General features: G+C 42.7%; 1 protein-coding gene and 1 long non-coding RNA gene across 9 annotated transcripts in view; one reads left to right on the top strand and one right to left on the bottom strand.

Annotated features, from left to right (window-relative positions):
- Nucleotides 1–26,154, top strand: part of ADAM12 (ADAM metallopeptidase domain 12) — a 181,236-nt gene that overhangs the window by 151,082 nt on the left and 4,000 nt on the right. For 3 of the 4 annotated variants that reach the window (XM_040702488.1, NM_001142850.5, XM_040702484.2), the window contains 10 exons: nt 809–986; nt 5,743–5,832; nt 6,381–6,576; nt 13,463–13,571; nt 13,679–13,877; nt 16,470–16,547; nt 18,576–18,684; nt 21,591–21,726; nt 22,385–22,493; nt 22,629–22,811. In XM_040702488.1, coding sequence (XP_040558422.1) covers nt 809–986; nt 5,743–5,832; nt 6,381–6,576; nt 13,463–13,571; nt 13,679–13,877; nt 16,470–16,547; nt 18,576–18,684; nt 21,591–21,726; nt 22,385–22,493; nt 22,629–22,811 — 1,387 coding nt within the window. The remainder of the gene's footprint in view (nt 1–808; nt 987–5,742; nt 5,833–6,380; nt 6,577–13,462; nt 13,572–13,678; nt 13,878–16,469; nt 16,548–18,575; nt 18,685–21,590; nt 21,727–22,384; nt 22,494–22,628; nt 22,812–26,154) is intronic. The other variant, NM_001270714.5, reaches the window with a different exon arrangement.
- LOC121113332 overlaps nt 9,920–26,154 on the bottom strand; it is a 34,344-nt gene continuing 18,109 nt past the window's right edge. For 3 of the 5 annotated variants that reach the window (XR_005860793.1, XR_005860792.1, XR_005860794.1), the window contains one exon: nt 22,811–25,976. This is a non-coding gene — a long non-coding RNA (uncharacterized LOC121113332). Of the gene's footprint in view, nt 17,484–22,810; nt 25,977–26,154 lie in introns of those variants that run through there. The other 2 variants (XR_005860796.1, XR_005860795.1) reach the window with 2 other exon arrangements.

The following is a 26,154-nucleotide window of genomic DNA, read 5'->3' as shown; positions in this document are numbered from 1 at the left end:
CTGGACCCAGGTGCTACTTGTCTCATTTCCTTGTGTCCGACTGCAAGCATTCATGAATGAGAACGGTGTAAAGTTCTCCAGCAGAACGATGCAGAATATTTGGAGACGTTTGTACTACACTGAATCATTTTGCAAATGGTCCATGTGATTTCCAAAATAAATCACAGGCTCCATGTACCTGGACAGCAGGGCCAAATTCTGCTCCCAGCAATGTGAATTCAAAACATGAGTGTTTTCAGTAGTCATTGGAGTCATTTAGATTTAAAATAAGAACTGCATTTGCTTTAATGATGTGGTTTCTAAGCTGGACTTTGATGAATTACAGAAGCAGGTTCTTACCAAATAACATGATGTTTTTCCTGTTTGTTTTTTTTTCTTTTTCCTGAAAAAGCACAGGAAGTTTGCCATGCTGCCAAGAGAGGTGAATGAATACACCATCTGATGTTAAATTTTCCAGGAAAGCTTAGGATGTTTTGCAGTCCTCTGAATGCTAGAATCCCCCTTGCAAACCCAGCATTCCTTTAGGATCTTGGTCAGAATTTGCTCTGTAACTTCATGGGCAGACATGGGAGAAGGAAACCCAAGTATGAAAGCTCCCAGTCCTTACCAGTCTTTCCCTTACAGTCAGAAATTGCTATCGACATGCAGTGCAATGCTATGTCTCGGTGTGATGTTCAAGTGTTAAAAATTTGAATGCCATCTTCTTGTTTGTGCGCAGGTGTGCTGAAAGGTCACCGGTTTGAGAAGAGATGTTTTCATCTGATACTGCTTCTTTTCTTATCATTCTTTTCATGTATTTTTCTTGCAGCTATCCATTTCCCATGGTGTTCAGCAGCTGCAGTAGAAAGGACCTGGAAAACAGCCTGGAGAAAGGAGTGGGAATGTGTCTGTTTAACTTGCCTGAAGTCAAGGAGTCCTTTGGTGGACAGAAGTGTGGGAACGGCTACGTGGAAGATGGAGAGGAGTGCGACTGTGGGGAGCCCGATGTAAGGCACTGTCTGAGAATTACTGCTCACCTTCTGTCCATGGGGTTTTAACAGTGGAGAAGTTCCAGAGTTGGTTCGATGTGTTGATGTGGTTTTTTTTTTATTGATGTATTGATGTGTTCTTCTTGCTGAAGGTCAGACAGGGCGTTAATTCAAGCATATGCTCCATTTGCCACTGGGGAACCAAGTCTCTTATGGTCACGGCCGTGGCCAACTGTCATGTTCCTAACAACAGAAATGGCATTACTTACTAGCTAATAAGATAAATCCAAAATAAATTTGTTAACATTGCTTAGATTTCTCAGGATACCATACATTAATAGAAGTTTGGCTTCTATAAGTGGGAAGCCACTTAATTAACATTGTTTAGGTGTTCTTTTGTTGCAGATAGCTTCAGGTTTTAGGTACAATATCGTTCCTTCTTCCGCTATGAGATTTTTCTTTGCTGCTAGCCAATTACCCCACTAACAAAATAGCCCTTAGTGTCTCTCAGAAAGATTGCTACTACTTCAAAGACCATTTTATTTAGTAAGTGTGTCAGACGACTGCTCAGATCAGGAGGAGATAGGCAAAATCTGGAGGTCAAATAATATATAAGCACGCATTCATATCCCTTTGGCTTCCCACAATCATTGGCTGTATTGAACTTTTCCCAGATTATCTGAATTAAATACATCAGTAGATGAGGGATTTGTTTCTTGTGATAAATATGGCTCTGCAGACAAAATAGATTGGGGCAGTTAAAACAGCGAGATATTGCTGTATCCTGTCTATACAGTGTATTGGATTTACACAAGCCATAAGGATTTCCTGACAGTTCACTCATTCTTCAGGGTAACAAGGTTGGAGGAAACAGGCTTATCTTCGAGTTTAAAGTCAATAGAGTGCAAGCAGCTTGCAAATGTCTTTCTAACCCAGTTATCTTTCTCATTTTCAGTTTTGAATGATAGCGATACCTTTCCAAGTCAAAGTCAGTTAATGTCAGCAAGCACTGACTTGATTTGCCTCTTCTTTCTGTGATTTTCTTTCTTAGTGATATTGGAAAACTGCACCTTGAGCCCAATTAAATTAATTTGGATTTTACTGCTATAAATTGAGTTGTGCCGAAAAACCACCAGAGCGTTTAATGATTCACTATCCAGTCGTTTATATCAGCTGAGTTTTGTCAACAGTGATGCAGTATTTTATGGCATGGAAAGCTGTAGAATGACATGTGCTGGCTGTGTTTTCTCATTGTTCAGAATTAAGTGTATCTGAATATGTAAATATAGGTGGTTGGTAAGGATATTTCCCAAATAATGTTTTACCTTCAGGATTTTGGTGAGGTGTGTTGAAGTGTATTACTTGCCAAGCAAACAACAGCTTTGCTATATTGCCCAGGCAAAACATCAGCCCTGTGTTGAGATTCCTCAGCAGGACAGCAGTGCACTCATAAGGGCTGAGAGCCACAACCGTAGCACACCTCCCACCCTTTGAACAACCCTGAAAATGCTGTAGGGATTGTCTGGCCATCTCTGCCCACACTGTGGCCTCATGCATCAGGTGCTGATGCAACTGATTATACTTAACAATAATCTTGTTGAGTATAATGGGTGTTGGCATGCCTACCACCAGGCCAAGAGTCTTGACCAAGGGATGATGTTGCCAACGTAGCTTTGGATTATATTACCAAAAATGTCCAATGTGCAGCAGTGTCTCTGAAGGAGGATTAATGTGGATTATGACTGCAAAGACAGAGGAAGGCAAATATATAGGTATATATAAAGATAGATACATATCCTTGGTCCCTGAGAAATGAAAGGTGACAAATGTGGCTAATTGTATAACAAGCTGCAAGGGACATCAGGAAACTACACATCAGTAAATGAGAAGTCAGTTCCAAACAAATTACTGGCAAATGTAATGAAGAGCTGCTGTCAGAGTAGCTGTGACATGCCAGGGAAGAGTCAACAGAGCTTTTGTGCCAGGAAGTCCTGCCTTACAAACTTATCACAGTGCTCTGAATAACTTAACAAGTTGGTAGGAAGGGAAGATCCAGCTATTACAGCCTGCTGGGACTTCAAAGGGGCTTTAGACCAAAGCCTCATTGGAAGACTAAGCATCTGTCGGATTTGGACAAAAGTGAGTTAAAAGAAAGGAAATATTGGGCACACATAAATAATCAATTTCGGTAGTTGGAGGAGATCTACAGTGATGTGTCCGTGAGATGTGTCTTGGAAGGCTACACAATTCAGCATATTGGTAAACAGCTCAGGAAGAGGAATGGCCTTGAACTTGCTGATGATATTAGCAAGGATGGTAGAGCTGAGAGCTGGCTGTGAAGAACTGCAGGAGAACCTTCTGAGACAGCTTGACTGGGCATTACGGTGACAAATGGGATTCAGTGCAGAGTGATGCGTAATCCAAACATCACATATAGGATGATGGACTCTGAACTGACTCTGACCATAGAGGAACAAGACTTCTTATTGCAATAAATAGTCTCATGAAAATGTCAACTCAGTGCTCACGAGCAGTCTGAAGGGTAAATAGGCTGTTAGAAATTACTAGGGAAGAAATAGGAAAACAAAACAAAGCACCAGTAGGCCGCTATAAATCTGCAGCAGCATGTTGTGGCTGAAACTGTGCGTACAGTTTTTTCCTACCTCTCCCTGCTTTCAAGAAGGATAAAGCAGAATGAAAAGGCTGAAAGAAAAGCAACAAAGATGTTCAAATTTTTGGAGGCGCTCCGGCTGGAAAGGTAGAAAATAAAGGAATGTTTGACAGAAGCTGATAAAATCATGAGTGAGTTGGAAGGAGTGGATAGGGAGCAATTGCCTCTGGCAACAACTGTGCAAATGAAGTTAGCAAATGGCAGGCTGCAAAGAAGCAGAAGGAGCTGCTCCCCGGACTGCGTCACCTACCTGTGAGTTCCTTTCCACCAAATGTTGCAGGTGCTAAAAATGCGTGGGGATCCAAGCGAACCCAGGAGATGGAGGAGGTATCACACATCTGTGTTTATATCATTGTCTGTAAGCATTTTAAGCTGGCTGTTGTCAGGGGATGACAAAGTCTGGCCCGAGGTGGTCTACTCCATGCTCTTAGAAAAGTGGGGGTGAAACCAAGATGTCCTGACCAAAGCCACTGTAGAGGATGCCAGAACAGTTGTTGGTTTTGTCTGTTTGAGGTGCTCTGATGAGCCCAGGAGACCTACGCCAAGAAACCCACCTCCCCTCACCGCTGTTGTTACTAACAATGACTGATAATAATGCACTACTTGAGGATAGTAGTTTCAGTTGGTGGCCTCCCATTTCTCTTCCAGCTTCCAAAAGCCTCCTGAACCTTTTCTGTTTGCTCACCTGTTTATGTTAAAACTATCCCTGACAATTTAATAGCCTAGGCACAAAAACTATTTACCAAGCTCATCCCCTGCAACGAGTAATAAGTGAGAGAGCAATTGGAAATCTGAAAGGCTGCAGCACCATCGTTCAAAGAAACTGTGTCTTTATCCCACGCTGTCTGTGGAATGCCAATTGCTTTCCTTGGGCTGCTCTGTGGACAGCCTGATGATGGGGTGCAGGAGCTGACTCTTTCAGAAGCACTTTAATTGGATTGACATTGCTTTCCTCCACTCTGCTTTTCTCAGATTGCCGTTGAGATGAATTTATAAGATGTGCTTCTGTGCAGAGGAGCATTCCTTCTTAAATACAGCAGCTGCACAGAAATATTTGCGTAGCCTTGCTGCCTTCCAGCATGAGCAAAAATAGGTGCAGGAAGTGGTTCTGCTGCTTCGGAGCAGCGCAGATATCTTTGTATATCCATGCAGAAAACAGGGGAAGGCTGAGGATTATTTCACTGGTTATTTGGGAGTACAGCAGTAGCCCTGTCTTCCAGTTGGAAAGCTTTACAGAAGTCAAGAAAATACTTGAGCTGTGAACATCATTCTCACCCATTTATTTTTCTTGCGTCCCCCTTATTGTTAGTGATCCCTTGTTAAGTCAAACCGACTTAACACAACTGAAGAGCAATTTTATCTGCTGCTATTTTTGTTAGAGAGCTGAGATTCCAGCACAGCTGATGTAACTTGCAGCCTGTGTCAGCTTGGAAAAGCAGCTCCATTATTTTCTGAAACTTCTTATTAGGTCATTCTACTGAGAATAATGTTCGTAAAAGCCCACGTGCAGCTGTCTAATCCATAAGTGTGAAATTCGGATGTAACTGTAATAATGGCATTCATATTTTTCTCTGAGCTGTGTTACTGGAATACCCCAAGAGAAGATTATGTGGAGTGCTGTCATTGTCTTTTTTTGTGGCAGACATCAGCTTCCACGCAAGGCAAGAAATGTGCTGAGCAAATAGCAAAGAGCTGCAGTGGTGATGCTCAGTAACTGCAGCTGGGGATCCTCAGCTGGGGTGAACCCCGCTGAAGGCAATGAATTCATTCCATTTGGTTTCCTGGGAATAAAATGCCGTATTATTGTGTGGGGATTGGTAGCAGCGTACTTGTGTTGTTCGTGATATTTGGGACTAGATCCATAACTAGGATAAACCAGCCTTCCTCAATGGCTTCTCTGGTTTTACTATAATTACTGCAGTTGTAGGATCTAAGGACAGACAAGGCTGCTTGGATCAGGTTATAGAATTTTATGCATAATTCATGACTTCATGGCTAACTTTACTTGGCAGGGCTATAGCACCTCTCAAAGATAAGCAGCCTCTCTTGATTTACAGCTCATTGCAACTGAAAGTTGTCTGCTTTCAATTTATCCCCATCCAGGAATGTACAAACCGGTGCTGCAACGCAACTACCTGCACTTTGAGGCCAGGAGCAGTGTGTGCACACGGACTTTGCTGCGAAGACTGCAAGGTGAGCTGATGGAAACAGTCACTGTTGTGGGGCAGGCAAAATGTCATAATCTTCCCAACTGCAGACTGGCAAGGAAGGGCACAGAACCAACAAATTATGCTATTAACCATTAAGACGTTTGCATTTCTTGTGAGCAATTTTAAAAACATATCAAATTCTTACAGTTATTGAAGGGGCAGAGCAGCAGACTTCTCTAAGGAGGCCTGCGCTACTTGTGGCCACCTCTTCTTCATGAACTTCTGTACTTGAATGTTTTTCATGCCTACATGGGTGTTGGTCTCTGGGAGCTGGGGCTGGGGAGGCTCAATGGTGCTGTATGGATGGGGGATCACAGAATGGCTTAGGTTGGAAGTGACCCTAAATATCTCGTTCCAATCTGTCCTTGGGCACCTCCAGGGATGGGGCACACAGCTTCTTTGGGCAACCTGTCCTGTAATCTTTACACTGTCCACTGCAGTTGATGCAGAGCCAATGGCTACATGGGCGACACCACCGCGCAGCTCCTATTGATTGACATGACAGCAGCCAAGGTTTTGTTTGTTTTGCAGTTAAAACCAGCGGGGATTTCTTGCAGAGAGTCGAGCAATTCCTGTGATCTGCCAGAGTTTTGCACTGGAGCCAGCCCTCACTGCCCAGCTAATGTGTACCTGCACGACGGGCACGCGTGCCACGGGGTGGACGGCTACTGCTACAACGGCATCTGCCAGACCCACGAGCAGCAGTGCATCACCCTCTGGGGCCAGGGTGAGTCTGAGCTCCAGGAGAGCTGTTCATCAGGCAGACTCGAGGAAAAGTTGTGTGTGATTATGGATGGATCTGGGAGAATTTGATACAGAACCAATCTGTGCCTATTCTTCTCTGAAACAGAACCGAACAATGAGGGAATCAGCTTGTGATTCATTTTCCCCTTGATTTGCAGTCGTGTTCGTTCTTTGCAGCAGGAGGTAGAGAGCAGCAGTAACTAGGTTCATTCTGCAGCAGTGGCACGCGTGGCCAGGTGAGCTGAGGCAAATCATTCAGTACTGACTTTGACATGTCCTTGTCTCACCCTCTAAAGTGCTGAATGCTCCTGACACAGGTGGAAACCACATCCCTTCTCATGCCAGTAGGGAAGCTTCTACCTGTGCTCTGAATTGCTCCATCCGTAGAACATACATGTCTGTTGACCTCCTAAAACAGAGTTCGGCACTTAACATTAAGACGAGATGTAGCACCGAGTGCACGCTATCTATTGGTGTCACCCTGTAAGCCTACCCCCTAACAGTTCTCTTAGCAGAGGATGCTTTGAAGCAGAAATCCCATGGGATTTCACTCTTTGAATATAATTCAGTGAGCCCTTGGGTTATCCTGAGCAGGTAACCAGGAAAGCTGTTCACCCTCTTGTTCTGTCCTGGCACACCAATATTAAACTCCACACTTTGCTGCTGCCTTGCTGGGGGCAAGTCACATCTTCTGCATCTCTCCCCCTCTCAGATGGAAAAAGCTCTTTGAACTCCCCTAAAGAGGAGTGCTATTTAGTGCTTGATTCTTTTAAACTCATGTTTTCCGCTCCTTTAACCTCTTTCAGTTCAGTATCTTGCTGCCTTTTGCTCTATTTCAAAACTCAAGTGTCAGTCTAATTAATGACACACAGATGTTTCCCTTGGTCAGAGCCCCCGTCAGAAGTCCACTATGAGTTTATCTGTTATCTGTGTAAGAGCTCAGACAATTTGCAAACTTGTAAAAGGGCATTACAGCATCTCAGGAGATAATGCCATAGATAAGGGAAGCAGGAGAGATACAGTGCACTCTTGTACCCACACGAGCATGCTGGCAAGAGTTCCAGCTCATAACTAAACTGCCTACATGGAGCAAACTGTGCATCTGATGTACTCCTCTGAATCCCACTCGTGTCATAGAGGTAATAAGAGCTGATACAGGCATGTACAGTTATAGCCTCCAGCCTGAGTCATGCTGGGATTTGTAATCCCCCAGATACGGAGACTTTTTCTCTTGTATAAAGCAAAACCTCCTCGTGAACCAGTTTCCCATGCCATGGAAAGTTCCTCAGTTGGACTGTTAGTAATTTCAGCCGCTGAGAAAAATCTTGCTAAAGGTCAGAAGCTGAATTACTGCAGCTCCCTTGCCAGGTCTGTTTCCTAACAAAGCACGTCCTCCAGCACCCCCAGGCTCCCCCAGATCTTTCTTGTCTTCCTTCTCAGGACTACTGAGCAGGCACTGCTGTGCCTGGAGCCTCAGCAGACACGGCTGCGGGGGTCTCCTTATGAGAAAAATGACTTTATTCTGAGCAGAGCTCAAATGGTCACAACAGACTTCAATCAGAATGCCTAAATCTAAACTAAAAGTCTTATTTCAGACCTCGGTGGTGCAGGTATGAATTAGAAACCACATCAGTAAATCTTCCAACTTCAAGCAAACTAGATCATACGTGAAAAAACAAGGCCTGCGTTCTGAGGATCTCTGAGTATCCCCACCTGCTCACACTTCTGGCTGGCTGGAGCATGCACTGGCTGATAAAGAGTGAGATGAGGGGGAGATGGGCTGCATGGTTCCAAATCTTACCTGCCTGAAGGGTCAGATAAGAAGAGCGTTTCCTTCCAGCTTGCTTGCTAAGGAAGAGACTTGACAGACCCAGATGTTGTCTTTGGGCTTTGTATGAAAAAGTTCCATTTGAACCTTTTACTAGATTCCTATCACTGCTTAGAATTTGTTTTCAACAACTGCGTGTGTTGGAGGTTGGATGAAAGAGCAGTTCTGTGTTCTTAAAGGAAAATTTTATACCATAAAGAGAAAACGCGCCCTAATTCCTTTACATTAATTCTGTTTTTCTTCTTCTCAGCAGGAGAAAGCCATGCAGGACAAAATACAGTAACTTTTCTTAAAACCATATTCAGCACATTGAATTCCTTATCAGTGCGTTCTCTTATTTATCTTTCTTTATTCATAGGCTTGCAGATGCCCAATGATACATGTCAACCTTGACATTTTTAGCACCAAAGAAAAATAATGAGCTTTGTTGGAGCTCGCACGTTAGGCTGAGCAGCAGGGATCTGCTCCCAGAGTGGAGTACTTGCATTTCATCGGGTTTCTTTGTCACTTTCAGCAGATAATTTCAGTTCAAATGGAGAAATACTTCTTGCTGTTCCCTATCTGCAGTAGGTCGGAGGGCTTGGAGTACCCAGGATAGGCCCTGAAAACTTGATTTTTCCTGGTTCCTATTAAAATGTTGGCATTGCAATGATCTGACCTGTTGGTAGCGGCGTAACTGAGCAATGCATCAACAGGAATGCATTTCTGTGATGTCTGGTACTCCACTGGCATTTTCAGGGAGCAAACAGCAACGTAGATGAAGATGTTTAAGAGAGAGAAGTTATTGATTACCAAGGAGTAGGAGATTATCAGCGTTAAACTCTTGGCATTTTCTCCATGGACAAGAAAGTGATTCTTGGGGAAAGAAAAGGAAAGGTTTGTCAGCGTGTTTTCCTGCTTTTCCTCACAAGGCAAAAAAGCAATGATTTGTGGCAGCCAATGGCAGACATCGACTTAATAATTAGAACATGCTTAAATTTGTTGTGTAGACATGGCCATTTGTTTAGTCAGAAACAATCTTAATTTTATTGTCAATATTTGTTACAAAGGCCTGTCAATGATGCATTTTTTTTCTAAGTACAGCCCTATAAGCAGAACAGATGGGTTCCCCATCCCACTTATCCACAGGTTCCTCAGTTGGTTTTTTTGCAAGAGTGCAAATTTGCTTAGCAAGATTCAGATTTTACAGTGTTTTAGTATAACCAGTGAAATCAAACTGTTTGGATCATCATAGACTTATGGCAACGCCTTCGCTTGCTTGTAGGGATGTGAAAGGCATTAAATCATATTCTCACAGCTAGCGAGAGCTCGCATACTCCTTAAATGCAAACATAACAGTTCAGCCCCATCTCACTCCTCACACACTTAACAGCAGGGATCACCAAGATGAAGAGAAAGGCCAAGGGGAGCTTGAGGAAGTTTGCTTTGCGTCATCGGTGCAGTAAAACAGACTTAATGAGATATAGAATCCAGGTGCAAACCGCATGACACACAGAGCTGTGTTTTTGTGCTTATATTTATTTATACAGTTGGTCTCAGTGCTTGTGAGTAACAAAACTCCCATCTGAGTGAGGTTTTCTTTCCCTCCTCACCTATACGCACCGTATAATTTGTTTTTTAATAAGACGGTGTTGGCACCTCAGTCTGCATCTTGGTGTCCACTTACAGCCTGGCAAATGGTGTTTCTCCATTCTTGCAATCAGCACCACAGGAGTTTCTCTCTTCTCTTCTGGGAGATGATGTTGGCTCCTTGCAGCAGGTCCGGCACTGATCTGAAATGACAGAGCGTTTCTGCACCGCTTCCAAGAGGGCAGAACATCTCTGTTTATGAGATCTGATGGTGGAAGGAGTGCACTCATCAATACACACATTTGGAGGAAAAAAAAACTGTCACCAGGGTGACAGTTGTGGTGCTGAGCTCTGACCCGCTGCAGTTTCAAATGGCTGATTTAATCCCCTGAATAAGACTCGGTGTGCAAAGGCCGACAGAACCTTAATTACCGAGTGGCGATATTGTAATTATCAACTGCAAAGTGAAATAAACTCTGCTCATCAAGTTCAAGGCACTTAATATCCACTGGAAATCTTTCGCAAACCATTTTGTCTTTGCCCATAGAGGCAGTGAAATAGAGAAAGGCAGGGCTTTCTGCTGCAATTTATGTGCTGCAATCATGATAAATGGGTTTCCTCCAGAAACACAACATTACAATTTTCTTTCTTAAGCATCCTCTGAAATTCTCCTTTTAACTTGGTAGCTCCATCTGTTCAGTTTCTTAAAGTCTATGTTTTCATTTATAAAAATGTCCAAATATTGTGAGAAACCAGTGAGCAGCCGTCTGAATCCCATGCTACCATGTGTTTTGGTTTGATAGAGACAAAACTGAATTGAAGCTAGACTTCTGTTTCCAGGCCCCAGCTGATCCTTGGGTACCAGGTGTTTCATACCCAGACTGCTTTCAGCCTGGCAGGGGAGCGTTTCCTTGTGCTCCATGAAGCCCATTTCCTTGTCAAGTAATATTGGTTGGAGTTGAAGCTCGCTGGCTGAGCCCTGCAAGGATGCTGCAGATGTGTTCTATCTGTGGGCTGCGTTCCATCACGCGTAACGTGCTTGACTTCTACAGTCAAAACATAAAAATGTTTCACCAGGTGAAAGAGAAGGCAAATACCTTAAAATCTCATTTTTTCAGCCATTTTTAATAAGTATTTTATCAATCCGCTACAGTCAAAAACCAGGACTGTGAGCGTGTATTTTGCTTTTGGAAGCATGTGAGTCGTCCCAGCCAGGAAAAAGGAGACCTGTAGCACTTGTGGTAGATAGGTGGTTTACTGTTTTGGTGAGGCAAGGTGGGTCTGAGGAGGACAATTGTTGCAGATGTTGGAGAAAAAAAGCAGTTTGTTTTACTTGGGCTTTCACTTACAGCATGTTTTCCTTTCCTTCCTTCCCTTTGCATTCTGAAGCTGGTGTAGCGTATGCACATGTTAATGTTTGCATCATGCTGAATAGCTAATGTGCCTGCCCTGGAAAGATGAGGAGGGATCTACATGCTGAAAATGTAAATTTCACTGTTGCTTTTTGCACAGTGCCTTGTCTGGATGCTTTGGTTGATTTTTTTTGATTATTGCTTGTGGTCTAATGAAAAGAAGTGAAGGAATCCTGTGCGAGTCCCTTTAACAGTTCCAGATTTGAGAAAAATCCTGAACTCAGCAAGCTTGATAATAATCTTCTGAGGAATTTCAGGCTCTTGTCCTTGTCTCCAGGGAACCAGCAGCTCACATTCTGTTCCTTCTGTGCCCTCCTTCTGGGGTTTTCCAGTTTCAGTACGTACAAATCTCAGACTGAAAAGAGGGTGCCATCTTAAGCCTCTCCACATTCTAATATTTTGTCCTTAATAGCATTAGATTGCTGCTTGGCAGCATGGAGTATTAGTCAAGCTTCTGACTGTGAAATGCAGATAATTAATTGAGGCTTTAATCTCCAAGTTATTAGTGAAAAGAGCCGCACTAACTGGGAGTTTTACAATCATATTTGTACGTTCTTCAGGAATTGGACCCCCTTTTTTTAACCCTCCTTCTTTGAATGTTTGTACTGAAGTTTTCAGGACACTTTAAATGGATTATATATTGCATCCTCAGTTATAGGCATACACACCTGCAAGTGGCTCAAAACGTCTGAAAAATGGAACATTAATTCTGCCTCTGTTAAAGACTGGGGAACGTTGTGAAAATGGTAAACTCTCAGCCTTTAGGCTATCACAGAATTTGCTGCCAGCTCTTGTTTCAGTTTGGCTGATCTATCATGAGTACAAAATGCATCCAGCAGGTAAATGCTAAGATTTTTAGCCAATATATATACATCCTTGCCACTTTGTCTCCTCAGAAGAAATCCGTGCATTGGAGTAGATGAAATGTTGACAACTGTTGGCAATGACCCAATTGTGCTATGAATTATTTCATGGATAGAAAATACAGGGTAGCAGAGGGCCCTAGTAAAGGGCCCTTTAATCTATCAAAGAGCAGTAATTATTTGCTGGAAATAAAAGCTTCCATTCACGTTAAAAATAAAGGAATAAAATTCTAATGCAGGGACTCATTAAACATTGCACAGTCAAAGCATGAACATAGATCCTCCACCTCTTAAACATGTATGGATGCTTCCCAAGAAGACATCCCATAGTTGGTGATAATCTGGAGGGGGGAGGGGAGGGGAAGATGGACAGGGGAATCTCTGCTTAAGAGATTAGAGTATGTGTTCTAATAGGCACCTTTTGACTTCTGAAATGTAGGCATGAATAATCTGTCTGCACAAACATTTCTAGCATTGCTCCCATCAGGGAAGTTCCTCTGCTGCTTGGATACGTCTCTGTTACAAAAGTCTGCAGTAGATAAGAACCATATGCTGCCTGTCTTCCCAGACTCCTAGTTCTACCACTATGGCAGAAAAGATCCTTCCTTTAGGTTGGTCTTTCCTCTCAGGCATGGATTCCTTCCCCCCAGCACATCAGCTCGATCTGGCACGTCCAGTGTCACGGTTTTATGGCCATACAGCCCACACAGAACTCTTGTTAGCAACTAGATAGTTTTTCTGTTTTCTTCTTGTTCTGAGCTGCAGTTAAAAAGGCTTTTCTTGACAAGTATTTCCATTGGCTTCAGCTCCTGGGCCGTTGCTTGAATCACACGGACTCCTGTAAAAAAGGAGGGAGTTCACTTACCAGCTGGCCTGTGTCTTTCTTCACTAGATCTGGCATTTGCTGAAAGTTTTTGTGTCCTAGGAGGATTCACTAGAGGGCCATCATCTAGAAACATGGGAAGAGAATGAGTCCTGCATTGTGTGCTGCTCAGCACTGCCAAGAGAGACAAAGAACTGTGGAACAGACACGTGTCCGGGCCTTCCATCAGCATGCTGATCCAGCACAAGGGCTCTGCTGCTCTTCATCAGCATGCAGATCGCATCCCGCCTTCCCCTAAAACGTCGGTGGAGCTCCAAGAAAATGATTAAAAACACCCCCTATGAGACGAAAGTTCTGATTAGGTTTTGTTTCAGGTGCCAAACCTGCTCCTGGGATCTGCTTTGAGAGAGTCAACTCTGCAGGTGATCCATACGGCAACTGTGGCAAAGACTCCAAGAGCTCTTTCGCCAAGTGTGAGCCCAGGTAGGACCTCTCCTCACCAGCACAGGAACCGGTGTGATGGTGGTGGGAGTGGGTTCGTGCCATCTACAAATATTTAACTCGTGTTTGGTTTTGTCTGTTTCCTTCAGAGATGCTAAATGTGGAAAAATTCAGTGTCAAGGAGGAGCCAATCGACCTGTAATTGGTACCAATGCTGTTTCCATAGAAACCAATATCCCGCTTCAGGAAGGTGGGAAGATCCTGTGTCGTGGCACCCACGTGTATCTGGGGGATGACATGCCTGACCCTGGTCTCGTGCTGTCAGGAACCAAGTGTGAAGATGGAAAGGTAAGGACCTGAAATACTCTTGGACAAGGAGAACATCACTGCCCTCACGATGCAAAGTATTCTGTACTGAATTGACGGGGTTTGCTTTGGAACTGCATCTTAATTCTTCACAAAAGTATTGGTGGGCTCTTATTGTTTCTCCAGTTCTCACTGCGTTAGGCGTGCTCTTCTTCTGACTGCTCTTCTGGATTACAGATTTACAGATGCACTGCAAGCTGCTTAAGTTTATAACTGCTTTTCTTTAGAACAGCCCCGAGTATCTGTCCAGTTAGGTTAGAGGTTTCTTGCAAAGTACGTTATGAACTTCTGAGGAGCTCAGGGTATTCACCTTGGAAGTACTGCAGTTAAGCTTCTACTTTCATGCTTATTTTCTACCAGTGATGCCAACTTTCTTAATGTCCGTGGCATTGCAGAATTGTCATTAACGCCACTTCAGACTCCAACTCTGCTGATTAGCCTCCCCTTCCCCCACCCCTTTTGGATGAAAATCTGTCTCTGTACACTGTTTTAAAGATACTAATCCATTTTTGTTCAGCCTTCAAAACTGATTTTTGCAATCATATTCTGCAAACGTTGTGAGTTACCTGGTGTGAATGCAGGGCAAATTTCATATGGCACATTCAGAGGGTTTACTTGTAGAGAAAAGGAACAGAGAAAGAACCCAAACCATTCTACGATCTTATGAAAGGTCGGAGACAGACATTTAACAGGGAGAGAAATGGAACAGAGTCCAGGAGCCATTGAAATGGAGAATGTTTCTTCACCCCCAATGGCAGAGAGGAAAAAAAGTGCTTTGATAATCTGTGGTAGATTCAATTAAGCCACTGAATTTCTGAATGTTTATGAGTAATGTTGGAGCACCGCACTGCTTCGAGTGCACATCCCTCATGCAACTCCAGCTCTATTGCAGGAAAACAACCCTTACACAACATTTCTAAGTCAGTCTGGTACAGAACTTTTCTTCAAAGAAAATTCAATGCTGGGAAAGCACCCCATTATGTTTTACTAATGAGTATTTAATCTTTCTAATCTGTCTAATCATACACATACACACCATAGAATGCACAGGCTAATACTTACGAAATTGTATGTTTTACTCTGAGGACATTAGTGCATTTGTATTATGGATTAAGAATATGAATTTAAATATTCTTGAGTTTTCTAAGCTGAAGATGCACCATTTGCAATGCAGCCATTTTTATGTGATCAGAATTCTGTGTGCTGCTGCACTCTGAATACTTGAATGGTGAATGCTGCTGTAATCAGACCATATTCTCTACATGCCTGCATGTTGATGCCAATTCACTCTAATTTCTTTTCCATTTTTCCTTCTCCCCAGGGGATAAGTGCCCTGATTAAGCATCCCTGTCGTCTCCTTCAACACTTTTCCCTGCTTAATGCTAATTATTGTGACTGACTTTTAGTACTACTGAGCTGAGCTGCAGTTAAAGAGGAACAAAATTGTGAAGTCATTTTTATTTTATTTTAATCTTTTACTTTTAGTCGATACAGGATAGTAACAGTCATTCCAGTCCTAATTTCTTCTTTGCTTACAGTTTTGAGTAGGATAACTTCCCATTACTGACATCCTCATCAGTCATCTGTCTGCTCAGTGGTGTTATTTGATGATGCTAATCTTGCTTTGCCCCAGTTTTCATCTACATTGACAGAGTAACATTTTCCAGATTGGAAAACAAAAAAAATTGTGCATCTGAATACTTCACACACACTGTTTGTTTACTTCCATTTCCTAGAAGGTTGTTATTATACTTTATGCATGGCTGTTTTATATTTGACACCAAAGTTTGTTTAGCTTGGGATAACTGTCAGAAAGGTCTCGGTTCTGCTGAAGGACAATAATGAGCCCATATGTATCAGTGAGGTCAGGTGGATATTCAGGCAGTCCTGGGTCCACATTCTGTACTGGCACATGTGAGTACTGTGCCATTGGTATGAACAGAGCTATGCAGTTTTACACCACAAGGGGACCTGAATCAAATCCTACTTAATGCATTCACATTCGTAGTCCTGAAAAAAAAAGGCAAATAGCTGGAGGTTTTTAATTGGTGTCGAAAGAAAACCGTATGTGAGCTATGATGTCAAAACTCAGTATTGGCCACGGTGCTAACCAAGAGTAATATACAAATCTCACTGAGTTTGACCTAGTTGGCTTAGAAAAGCTTATAGAGAAGAAAATGCCTAAGGTTGATGTCCTTATCTTTTCATCGATGGAAGGCTGTCAGTACAGCATGTGTGCTGGGGAACTTCTGTAAGTGCTAAAGCAGCCATTGGCAGATGAACAGATACATAGAGCTGGAGAGGGGACGCAGCGCACAGTTTAGGTTGGTTATTAGGAAAAGCTTCTTCTCAGAAAGAGTGGTCTGGCACTGGCACGGCTGCCCAGGAGTGGTGGGGTCACCATCCCTGGAGGTGTTCCAGAACTGCAGGGATGTGATATACTGAGGGATGTGGGCTGGGGTTGGGTTTGCGGATCCTGGTGGTCTTTTCCAGCCTTAAGGTTTCTTTGGTGGTTTCTTTGACGACCACCACCTGTTCTGCTCCTAATAAAATTCCTCTTTTCTTATTTTGCAGATTTGCCTTAATCGCCGGTGCCAGAATACAAGTGTTTTTGGTGTGCATAAGTGTGCAACAAAGTGCCATGGACGTGGAGTAAGCATAGAACCCTTTATTTCTTTTTTCAGTCAATGAACACTGGACAAGAAATGATTTTATGTAATGCCTTTGAGATCTCTGATTCTTTGTAATTATAGAATAGAATCATTGAGTCCTTGGAGTTGGAAAGAACCTTTAAAGGTCGTCTAGTCCAGCTCCCCTGCAGTGAACAGGGACACCCACAGCTACATCAGGATGCCCAGGCCTGATCCAGCCTTGCCTTGAAAGTCTCCAAGGAATGATAATACATCAGTCAAAGTCATTGCAGTACTTTTTTCTTATGTATTTCAATTTTCAGTGTCCCTTATATGAACTAATGGAAGTGAAATTATTTTTATTTAACAAAGGAATATTTATCAGTTAGTAATTATCTTGCTCTTAATTAACAGTCTGTGATAAAAAGGAATTTTGTCATCTTCAAAGAAATTTTGTCTAACCTTCCTTCAAGAAGAGTTTCCATTAACATTTCAAAAAAGACAGTTTCTGTGTGGGCCCAGCAAAGCTAAAATATGCATTTGAATTAAGATATTTGAAAAAAGTATTTCCAAAAGTAAAAACATACTGATGAGTTGAATGGTATGGTGACACAGAATGAAAAATCAACTAGTAAGAGCAAAGCCTTCTGAAAGCTGGTTTATATTACGAAAATGTTAATCATGTCAAGATACGCCTTATTAACCTTGATTTTCTAATGATCTGTTTGTTTCTGCAAAAAGCTCTGAAAATTCTCTGTCCTCTCCTGTGAAGGGATTTTAATTTACTGTAACTTATCATTCTGAATTCATAAAACTTCAGTGTTGATGGTGCTGCATCTTACCGTTATGCTGGGGTAACCATCAGCTTAGGGGGGCATCTTTATGCCTGCATGATGGAGACCCTACAGGGACTCCCAGGTCGCCAGAGAGGACCTCATGGAACCGTGGAGGGGAACTCCTGTAGATTCGTAATTAAAAAGAGAAATACTTAACAAATGATATTTTCGACCATCTTGCTGTTTTTGAAAAGTATATCATTTCTTTTTGCATTTTACATGACCATAGCAAAGCTAAGCCGTGTGAATGATGGTTTAATACTCTGCAGACGCAGCCAGTATGGTCTTTCTGACAGCCTGCCAGCTGACCTTGCCAGAAAACGCGTATCTGTGAACTCCCATGAACTAACTGGTGTCTTATAAATCTCCGTTGATCTGTTGAGTTTTCCCCATAGTGGTGGCAGATCATAAGGGCCATAAAGAAAGAAGGGGACAGGCCCTGTAGCAGGGTCTCTTGTGACAGGACAAGGAGAAATGGTTTCAAACTAAAGAAGGGGAGATTTAGATTGGATAAAAGGAAGAAGTTTAGTACAGTAATGGTGGTGAGGCACTGCACAGGCTGCCCAGAGAGGTAGAGGTGCTCATCCCTGCAGACACCCAAGGAGCCAGGGGATGGGCTCTGAGCCCCTGATGGAGCTGTGGGTTCCCCCATTAATTGCAGGCCTTCAGACGTCCCTTCTAGCTCCAATCGTTCTGTGATTCTGTGTGTCTGTGTAGGTCATGCAAATGTGATACCAAAGGGAGGGTTTCCTCTGCCCTGTGTCCAGTTTCACACATTCTTCCAGCAGCGATCAAGTGAGCTGACAAAGCTTTATGGTGTTAACAACAAGGAGCAGCTCCTCTTCTCGTGAAGGCAGAAGGAACAGAAGTTAGAAAGCAGATAACGTTGCTGCTGGAGGCAAAGAGAGAATAAGACTAAGAGGTGTCTGATTATCCATATCGTGGTTATTGAAGTTGTCAGCTGATGCAACTCAAACTATTACCTGCTGCATAAATAATAATGCTTATTTTTTTTTCTTCCACTTGTATTTAGAGTTGCTTTGTGTCATCCTGGTTGTGACAAGGAGCAAATACCAATATATCCCTTCTGTGACATGAGCTTTATTTCGCTCAGATGTGTCACCAGCTGATTAAGACACACTGTTGGCTGGTGCTGTTCCCAGTTATATAGCAGAATCCTTTTCAAGTTAGGCCGTCTGTCTTTTCTTTTGAAGGTTTGCAACAACAAAAAGAACTGTCACTGTGAGGCTGACTGGGCCCCCCCATACTGTGACAAGCCGGGCTTTGGTGGCAGCGTGGACAGCGGGCCCATCAGGCAAGCAGGTGGGTAATAACTCATGCTTTACCTCTTGCTTCCATGATAAAGAATGGAAATGCAAAACGTCACCTTGTGAGCAATGAGCTTGCAAGACTGCGGGAAGTCAGGAAAATAGTTTACTCTGAGTGCATTGGTACCAACTTGCAAATCTGGTGAAGCAAAGCCAAAGCCAGCTGAGTGCCTCTCTCTTCTTAACTAAAGGCACAGTAGTCCTGGTGAGTCTTATCTCTTTTTTTTTTCAAGATATATGATCAAGTTGAGTTAGATCATAGAATCATAGAATGGCCTGGGTTGAAAAGGACCACAATGCTCATCCAGTTCCAACCCCCTGCTGTGTGCAGGGTCACCAACCAGCAGACCAGGCTGCCCAGAGCCACATCCAGCCTGGCCTTGAATGCCTCCAGGGATGGGGCATCCACAGCCTCCTTGGGCAACCTGTTCAGTGCGTCACCACCCTCTGGGGGAAAAACTTCCTCCTAATATCCAACCTAAACCTCCCCTGTCCCAGTTTAAAACCACTCCGCCTTGTCCTATCACTGTCCACCCTCATAAACAGCCGTTCCCCCTCCTGTTTATACACTCCCTTCAAGTACTGGAAGGCCCCAATGAGGTCTCCCCGGAGCCTTCTCTTCTCCAAGCTAAACAAGCCCAGTTCCCTCAAGGTTTCCTCACAGGAGAGGTGCTCCAGCCCTCTGATCATCTTAGTGGCCCTCCTCTGGACCACTAAGAGCTCCACATCCTTCCTGTACTGGGAGCCCCAATGTGAGGAAGAAATTCTTTACTCAAAGAGCACGGGCTGCCCAGAGAAGCATGCGTGGCTTTAATATTCCTTCCAACCAAAGCCATTCTATGATTCCGTGACTTAGTAGCTCCCCAAAATGTTCAGGACATGGCACTGGCCTAAGCCGAGGGCAGGGAGCTGGCTCCCATGCATGGGCCCTGTTGTTGTGGTTGGGGAATGCTCTGGGTTGTGCTCTGGGTTCACCCACAGCTGTGCTGTGCTCTGGTACATTCCCCTGAGAGCATCAGGATAGAACAGCCTGACTGCAAGCACTGCTGTGGTTTGTGCCTACAGACAGCTGCAACCTGCAAAGATGAGACAGGCAACATCTCTGTGCATGTAAAAATCAGAAGTATATCTGATACTGTGCTTCTAGAAGGATTTCATTATTGTTTTTATATTTCTGCACTGTGGAGCAAAGACAATTTCTGATTGTATCGGATTTTAACTACATCTTGTAGAAAGCTTCTGCAAGTTAAGCAAAAATTCCCTTCCCATATGATAGCAACAGGACAAGTGATTTTCTGTAATTTGTATTTCAGCTTCCCCTTGTTCAGTCTGCAGAACATTGGCATTAGTATCTCCCTCCATCTCTGGCCAGCCTCGGAAGGAATTATTTCTACACGTAGTGCAATTTTATAGGATTTGATAATCATCACTCGCCAATTCTTCTCCACAGTACTGTAACTTTAGTGACTCCCATAGAGATATTTCTGATTTATGTCTGAGCAAGCGACAGGGCCAGCAGACTGCTCACATATCCATATATAACCTCCAACTTGCTGCAAAGTGATCTGCCCGTTTTCACACGAATAATGCCGTCCAAAACCGAAATGGATTGTATTCTCTCCACGCCAGATCCTGCACTGAATCACAGTGTTGGATTTATGACATCACTGTCATTTCCATGACAAAGCAGCCCATTGTGATTCCTCTGCTGAAAGGTATTTTGTTTAAATACCTACCAGCTGGTAAGATAGCAAAGGAGCAGCGCTCAGGCACTGAACAAGTGTGACTACCCATGTGTTAGATGTTCTTCTGCTCAGATTTGCTCTAAAGCATTATATTCCCTTCTCAGCTTATCTTGTATCAAAGTATCTAGGGAGCTACAAATACATTATAATAACGTGCTGCATAGGCAATGCTAACTGAAGACAAATACAGGTTATCTTTTACAATTCTTGCAGTTTGTGTTCCAGAAACAAATGCTTCAATTTAACAGAAAACTGTTTTCACAGTGTGGTATTCTGACCATTTTTTTTCTAAAGACAGCACTGCATTTAAAAACACGGGAATAAACAAATATGGAAATTGCTAGAGGACCTAATTCTCTATCCTTGACATTTGGATTTCAATATGAGCTCTTGACAGGGTGGTTGGGATGATCTGAGTAGTTTGCACATCTCTAAATCAAATTATTGAAAAATTAGCTCAATAAAATGCATTTATCTTTGTCAAACATAGCATGTGGTCTCGCTAGCATTTAGTAACTGATTTTTCCCAGCTGACTCGGAGTAAACCCAGGTGTCTGACCGTGTATTTTTCTTATTAAGAAGTCTTAAATTTTTACTGCTAAATAGAGATGTTAATTAATTTAAATTGCATAATCTAAATGTAATAATTTTATCCATCTTCTAGAAATGGTGGGGGATGCATTGCTCTGCAGCGCTTCACACCCATCAGGTCCCCTGTTGTTGCTGACCGTGTTTCCTTGCCCTGGTGCAGGGTGAGAGCCAGCTGGCCGGAATTCCACCAGGATAAGGCTGAGACAGTGATGACTGGTTACCAGAGCAAAGTTTAAAGGCGCATCTCTTGCTGTGGGAGGGTGCACTTTTAGGTCAGCAGTCCTGCAGAACCACAACATCCCCTCCTCCAGGCAACGATCGTATCACATAGCCATCAGTATCAGAACTGCTGCTTACCTCTTCCTAAAAATAAGGCTTGCTTCCAGCTGGAAGTCCTCCAGCCAGGGCTTGCATCTCTGCTGAGCCTCACTTAGGTCCCAGCAATGCACTTTACAGCTTAAAGCACTCTGGAACAGCAGTCACCGGGGCTGGGCCGCAGCAGTACAGGGCACGTTTCAATACAGATGGCTCTTGGTAGAAGTTAACTGGCTGTGTTTTGTTGCAGATAATAAGAGTTTAACCGTAGGAGTGTTGATCACCATTCTGTGCCTTACCTTTGCTGGGTCAGTCATGTATCTAAAAAGGAAGACTCTCATGAGATTGCTGTTTACAAGTAAGAAGACGACGATAGAGAAATTAAGGTACGATTGGTTTCTGTAATTATGCTCCCTATTATTATTATTATCTTTAAAGATATGAGTAGCAAATAACAGTGAACACAGCAAATCTCATCACGGCATTTATCTCAGGATGGTCTGACTATGCTTTACACTGATCCAGCCTGAACAATATTCACCCAGCGCTACCAGCAGTGTTTTTCTGATTCGGTTAAACGTCACTGATTGTCAGTAATAATGTGGGGTTTGAGTTGACCGTGTACCTCTTTTTTTGTGATAAAAAAAAAAACCTGAAACTGAAGGCATCCTTGCCTTTATTTTCGTTTGCATCAAACAGTTTCATTACATCACATGGCCTTTTATCTACATTCAGTCGAATGAGCCGATAGTTTCATAGTTGAGGTCATTACTGTTTAAATGCTAGATTCATTAGAAGAGTCTCTTGGGCGTTACAAAGCTGCACTGCCACAGATTGCAGAAGCTAATTTAACAGACTACTGGTTTCCAAAAAATCAATATTTATTTTTATTCTTGCAGGAGCACTAGAGAATCTTTACTTTCCTTGTTTACTGTAAAAAGTCAGCAAGTCCTTGTGAAATCTCATTTCGAAAAGAGATTACTGTTTAAAACAAATGCCGTGAAGCAGACTGTTGTGTTCAATACGTATACGCTCGTATTGCAGGTCTGTGAGCCCAGCGAGATCTTCTAGATCATCTAAGCTCAATCACGTTCGTACCACATCTCTCAGTAAAAATCTCATCATGAAGCCACAAAACGCAAACGTGCAAAAAGTAAGTCTTTTAAGTAAGTGGTTAAATGAGATTCATAACTTCTAAGTAACATATAATAATGTGATAGCACGGATTTTTAGAGCTGTAGTTCTTGTATCAGCTCCCGAAGTTTACGACTGTTGGTTGTTCCTGCAGAGAGACGGCCCGAGGCGCCCGCTGCCCTATCAGATCGTTGACATCAGTGACCCGGTGAAGACACACCATGTGCCACAGCTGAAGACCCCACAGCGTGTCCTGCCACCCCTTCCTCAGCCGCCCTGCCACCAAGCTGGCCCTGAAAGGCCCCTTCCTGCTAACCCCACTCTCAGGCTCCCCCAGGTAAGCACGGAGTTCCTTTCAAATTCTGTCTGACATTGAGTGCGTGAATATCCACATAAAATGAATAGGAATGAAGTGGTTTTCTCATCTTTCCCATTTGCCTTTAGCCACAGTCTATTCTTTGTACTTTTTGCACTGTTGGAATAGGGTGTAGATGATAACGATGCCTTAAGGTCCCATTGTAATCAGGAAGGCAATACTGGTTTCTGCCAGCAGAGGCACCAATCCCAACGTTCCACCACTCAGAAGACACAGCAATGCAAACAAGTTCCATGTCATGGCCAGACCCAGACTTGTCCTGCCTAGCCAGAGGGGAAGCTACAGGGGCTGTTAGGAAGGTGGCAAATGTAATAGTATAGTTCAAGAAGTCAAATTACAAATATCTTGCCCAGGAACAAAACGTATATTAGCTGGTAGTTCAGATCTTCTAACTGGCATGTGATTTGTTGGGTTATTACAGAGGTACAGATCTCAAAAGAAAGACTTATGGTTGTCCATACTTATTTCATGTAGACCTACCTTTCTTAGGAATGTTTAAGTAGAGCTGGTTTGTAATAAGATGTATCTCAAAGCAGTGCTCAGGATAGCTGGAGTTGTCTGTGCAGCTGTCTATATTACATTGCCCTTTTCTTGTCACTAACTTTCTTTTAGTCACATTTGTAGCATGACTGAGTCTTAGGAAAGGAATCAGGCATCCAGCTAGTTCTGTTTTGTAGATATTATGCAGTTTTGGATAAACTACAAGATTAAAGTGAAGTGTATGTCCTTATTGCCACGCTATCTTAAATGAGCAGCATGTTGGTCTGTGTGCACTTACTTCAAATCTGTCCTCAAAACAGCTGTGGCTTGAGGGACTGTGCCTACTAGAAAGCTGGCTAGAATGGCCAAGGACAGTGCCTTCTTCATGCAGCAACCTTGGGAGCTGATCCTAAGGCACTTTTTCAGGGGTTAGTAGGTGGATTGGGAAGTGCTTTGGAAGGTGGGTGCAAAATGAGCCAAGAAGTAAAAAGGGACAAGACAATGCTGAGCTGCCATGCCCCTGTTCTTAGACATTATGACAGTAGAGAGAGTGTAGAAGGTTTTAATTTGGATGTCTGAACAATGAATCACTTGGCTTCATCAACTTCTAAAAGTAGAGACAGTTTATTAATCCTTTTCGAAGTATTCAAGTTCTTTCTTCTTCCTTTTTCGATCCTGCTAGTCATTTATTTTCCTGTTCAAGGGAATGGGAAATGTTGATTCTTTAAAAAATAGGTTTTATGGGAGATAGGGAGTGGTAGTAGATAGTTCTGCTTTTGTCTTTAGCTCCAATGGTTTCACTGTTTGTTCCCTTGCATTTCTTAGAACACACTGCATATTTCATATTGGTTAAAATTAGTATTTTAAAGTGCAAGTATTTTAAAGTAGTATTTTAAAGCAAGCAAGAGTACATTCTTTCAAAATTATTAAAGACTGTCAGAAATAAATAAGTACTTTTTATACTCTAGGGATGCAGAAATGACTGCATGGGAAGAAAACATTTTCTTCGCGTTATTTTCCCCCTCAGTATTTAGAGGATGTAAATTAGCTTTAGAATAGTTTGAGTCTAATTTATGTAGATGCTACCTAAAGTATTGCATCTGCACCAATTGCTTTCTCTTGCCCTACTGGAGTACCCTTGCAGTTCCAAGCACTTAAAAAAATCACTGCTACACTATTTATATCATCCAGGTGCTCAGTGTTGCAGTATACTGCTGAAGAAGAGTACCCCAAACCATTCACTGTTTCTGTTGCTTCTATCTGCCTTGTTCAGCTTCTCTCCTCTGAGAGGTATGTTTGCACATGAGCTCCTTTCCTGCTGCCTCTTGTTGAGAACAGGGGATAGATAAGACACAACTTACAAGGAGAGATGTAAGATAAGTCTCTTCCCCTCTAGTGGCCACAGACAGCAATGAATGAATGATTACTTCATAGTAAAATTCCCTTTAAGATTTAATTAAAATAGTATAAAAAATTAAACAAAAGCAGCAGCAAATGAACTGTTGCCAAGTTTAATATTTAACAGTATTTACTATTTAACTAAACTAATTCACAGCTTCTTTCAGGTGCTTTCACAACACAAAAATACTTTACTGAGGGGTCAGATTCACAGTCAGTATTAATCTCCCAGCCCCATTAGGCTGGTCAGGAAATGAAATCAAGGGTTCAACTGGTACCCATCAAAATTATCTTTGTAGTATGAATGATGTGTCAGCATTTTCAGAATAAACATTCACCTGAGGAGCTAAGAGAACCAAAAGAATTGGCATTCTTTTAGCATTCTTAAGGCATTCAAGGTTACCTTCATGCTCAGCCACGGAAGATGCTCACTCCATGGCCAAGTCCAAATGATGAGCTGTCCAAACTCAGCACACATGGGCTAGCCATTCCAGCCAGCTTTCTTCCAAGTAAAATGCTTGAAAAAAAACAGCAACCAATGTGGCACTGAGGGGTCTGGTTTAGTGGGTAGGGTAGTGATGGGTCAGTGGTTGGACTAGATGATCTTTGTGGTCTTTTCCAACCTCAATGATTCTATGATAGAGTCCCATTAGTCCTTGTAGGCTGCTTTGTGCTGCTCAAAAAGTCTTTCATTCCCTACTTGCTTTTGTTTTAATCTATTTGTAGAATGCCTACTGATAGTCACCCTGTGTTTCCTTTCTGAAAGAGTAAAACATTTTGTCACAAAAAGTAAGAAAACAAAGGGATGTTCAAAACAAATGGTGAAAACTGGTGTTTTATTCATGAGTAATTCATGCCTCTAGGGATCTGTTTTGATTACATTTTTCAAGGGATCTTTAAATTATGCCCATAAGCTCTTGTTTCTTCTTGGTCAACCTTACCACTTACAGCAAACTAAGAGTGAAGAGTAAAATTGCTCTGGGCAGTGTTTTTAGAGAAAGTGTGGTGAGATGCATAGCAGATGGATCTGGAGATTTGGAGTACATTGGAGAGTCTTCGTGTGACCTGAGAAAGTCAGTTAATCTGTCCCAGTTCTCCTTAATGAAGACCACAAGTAGACACCCTGCCCTGTTTGCAGGGCTTCAGGGACCACACAGAAGAGACATGAACGCATGTCTGCCAGCAGATGACTTCTGCTCCCTATTAATGAATCATGTAATTCCACTGAATGGAAGCACAGCAGCATCTCTAAAGAACAACAACAACAAAATCACAGATGTTCCCAGTTCAAACTGGAATTGAGCAGTTTGTTTCTATGCTAATCTAAATCAGTATTCTAATGTCATAGCTAGTTCTGCCACGTTTCTCTATAATATCTTATTCTACAACTGTACGTATTCACTCTTTGTTGTTCTTCCTTTACCAC

Source organism: Gallus gallus, chromosome 6 (genome assembly GCF_016699485.2).
Source record: "Gallus gallus isolate bGalGal1 chromosome 6, bGalGal1.mat.broiler.GRCg7b, whole genome shotgun sequence".
NCBI classification, from domain to species: Eukaryota; Metazoa; Chordata; class Aves; order Galliformes; family Phasianidae; genus Gallus; species Gallus gallus.
This window is presented reverse-complemented; position numbering and strand designations above follow the sequence as displayed.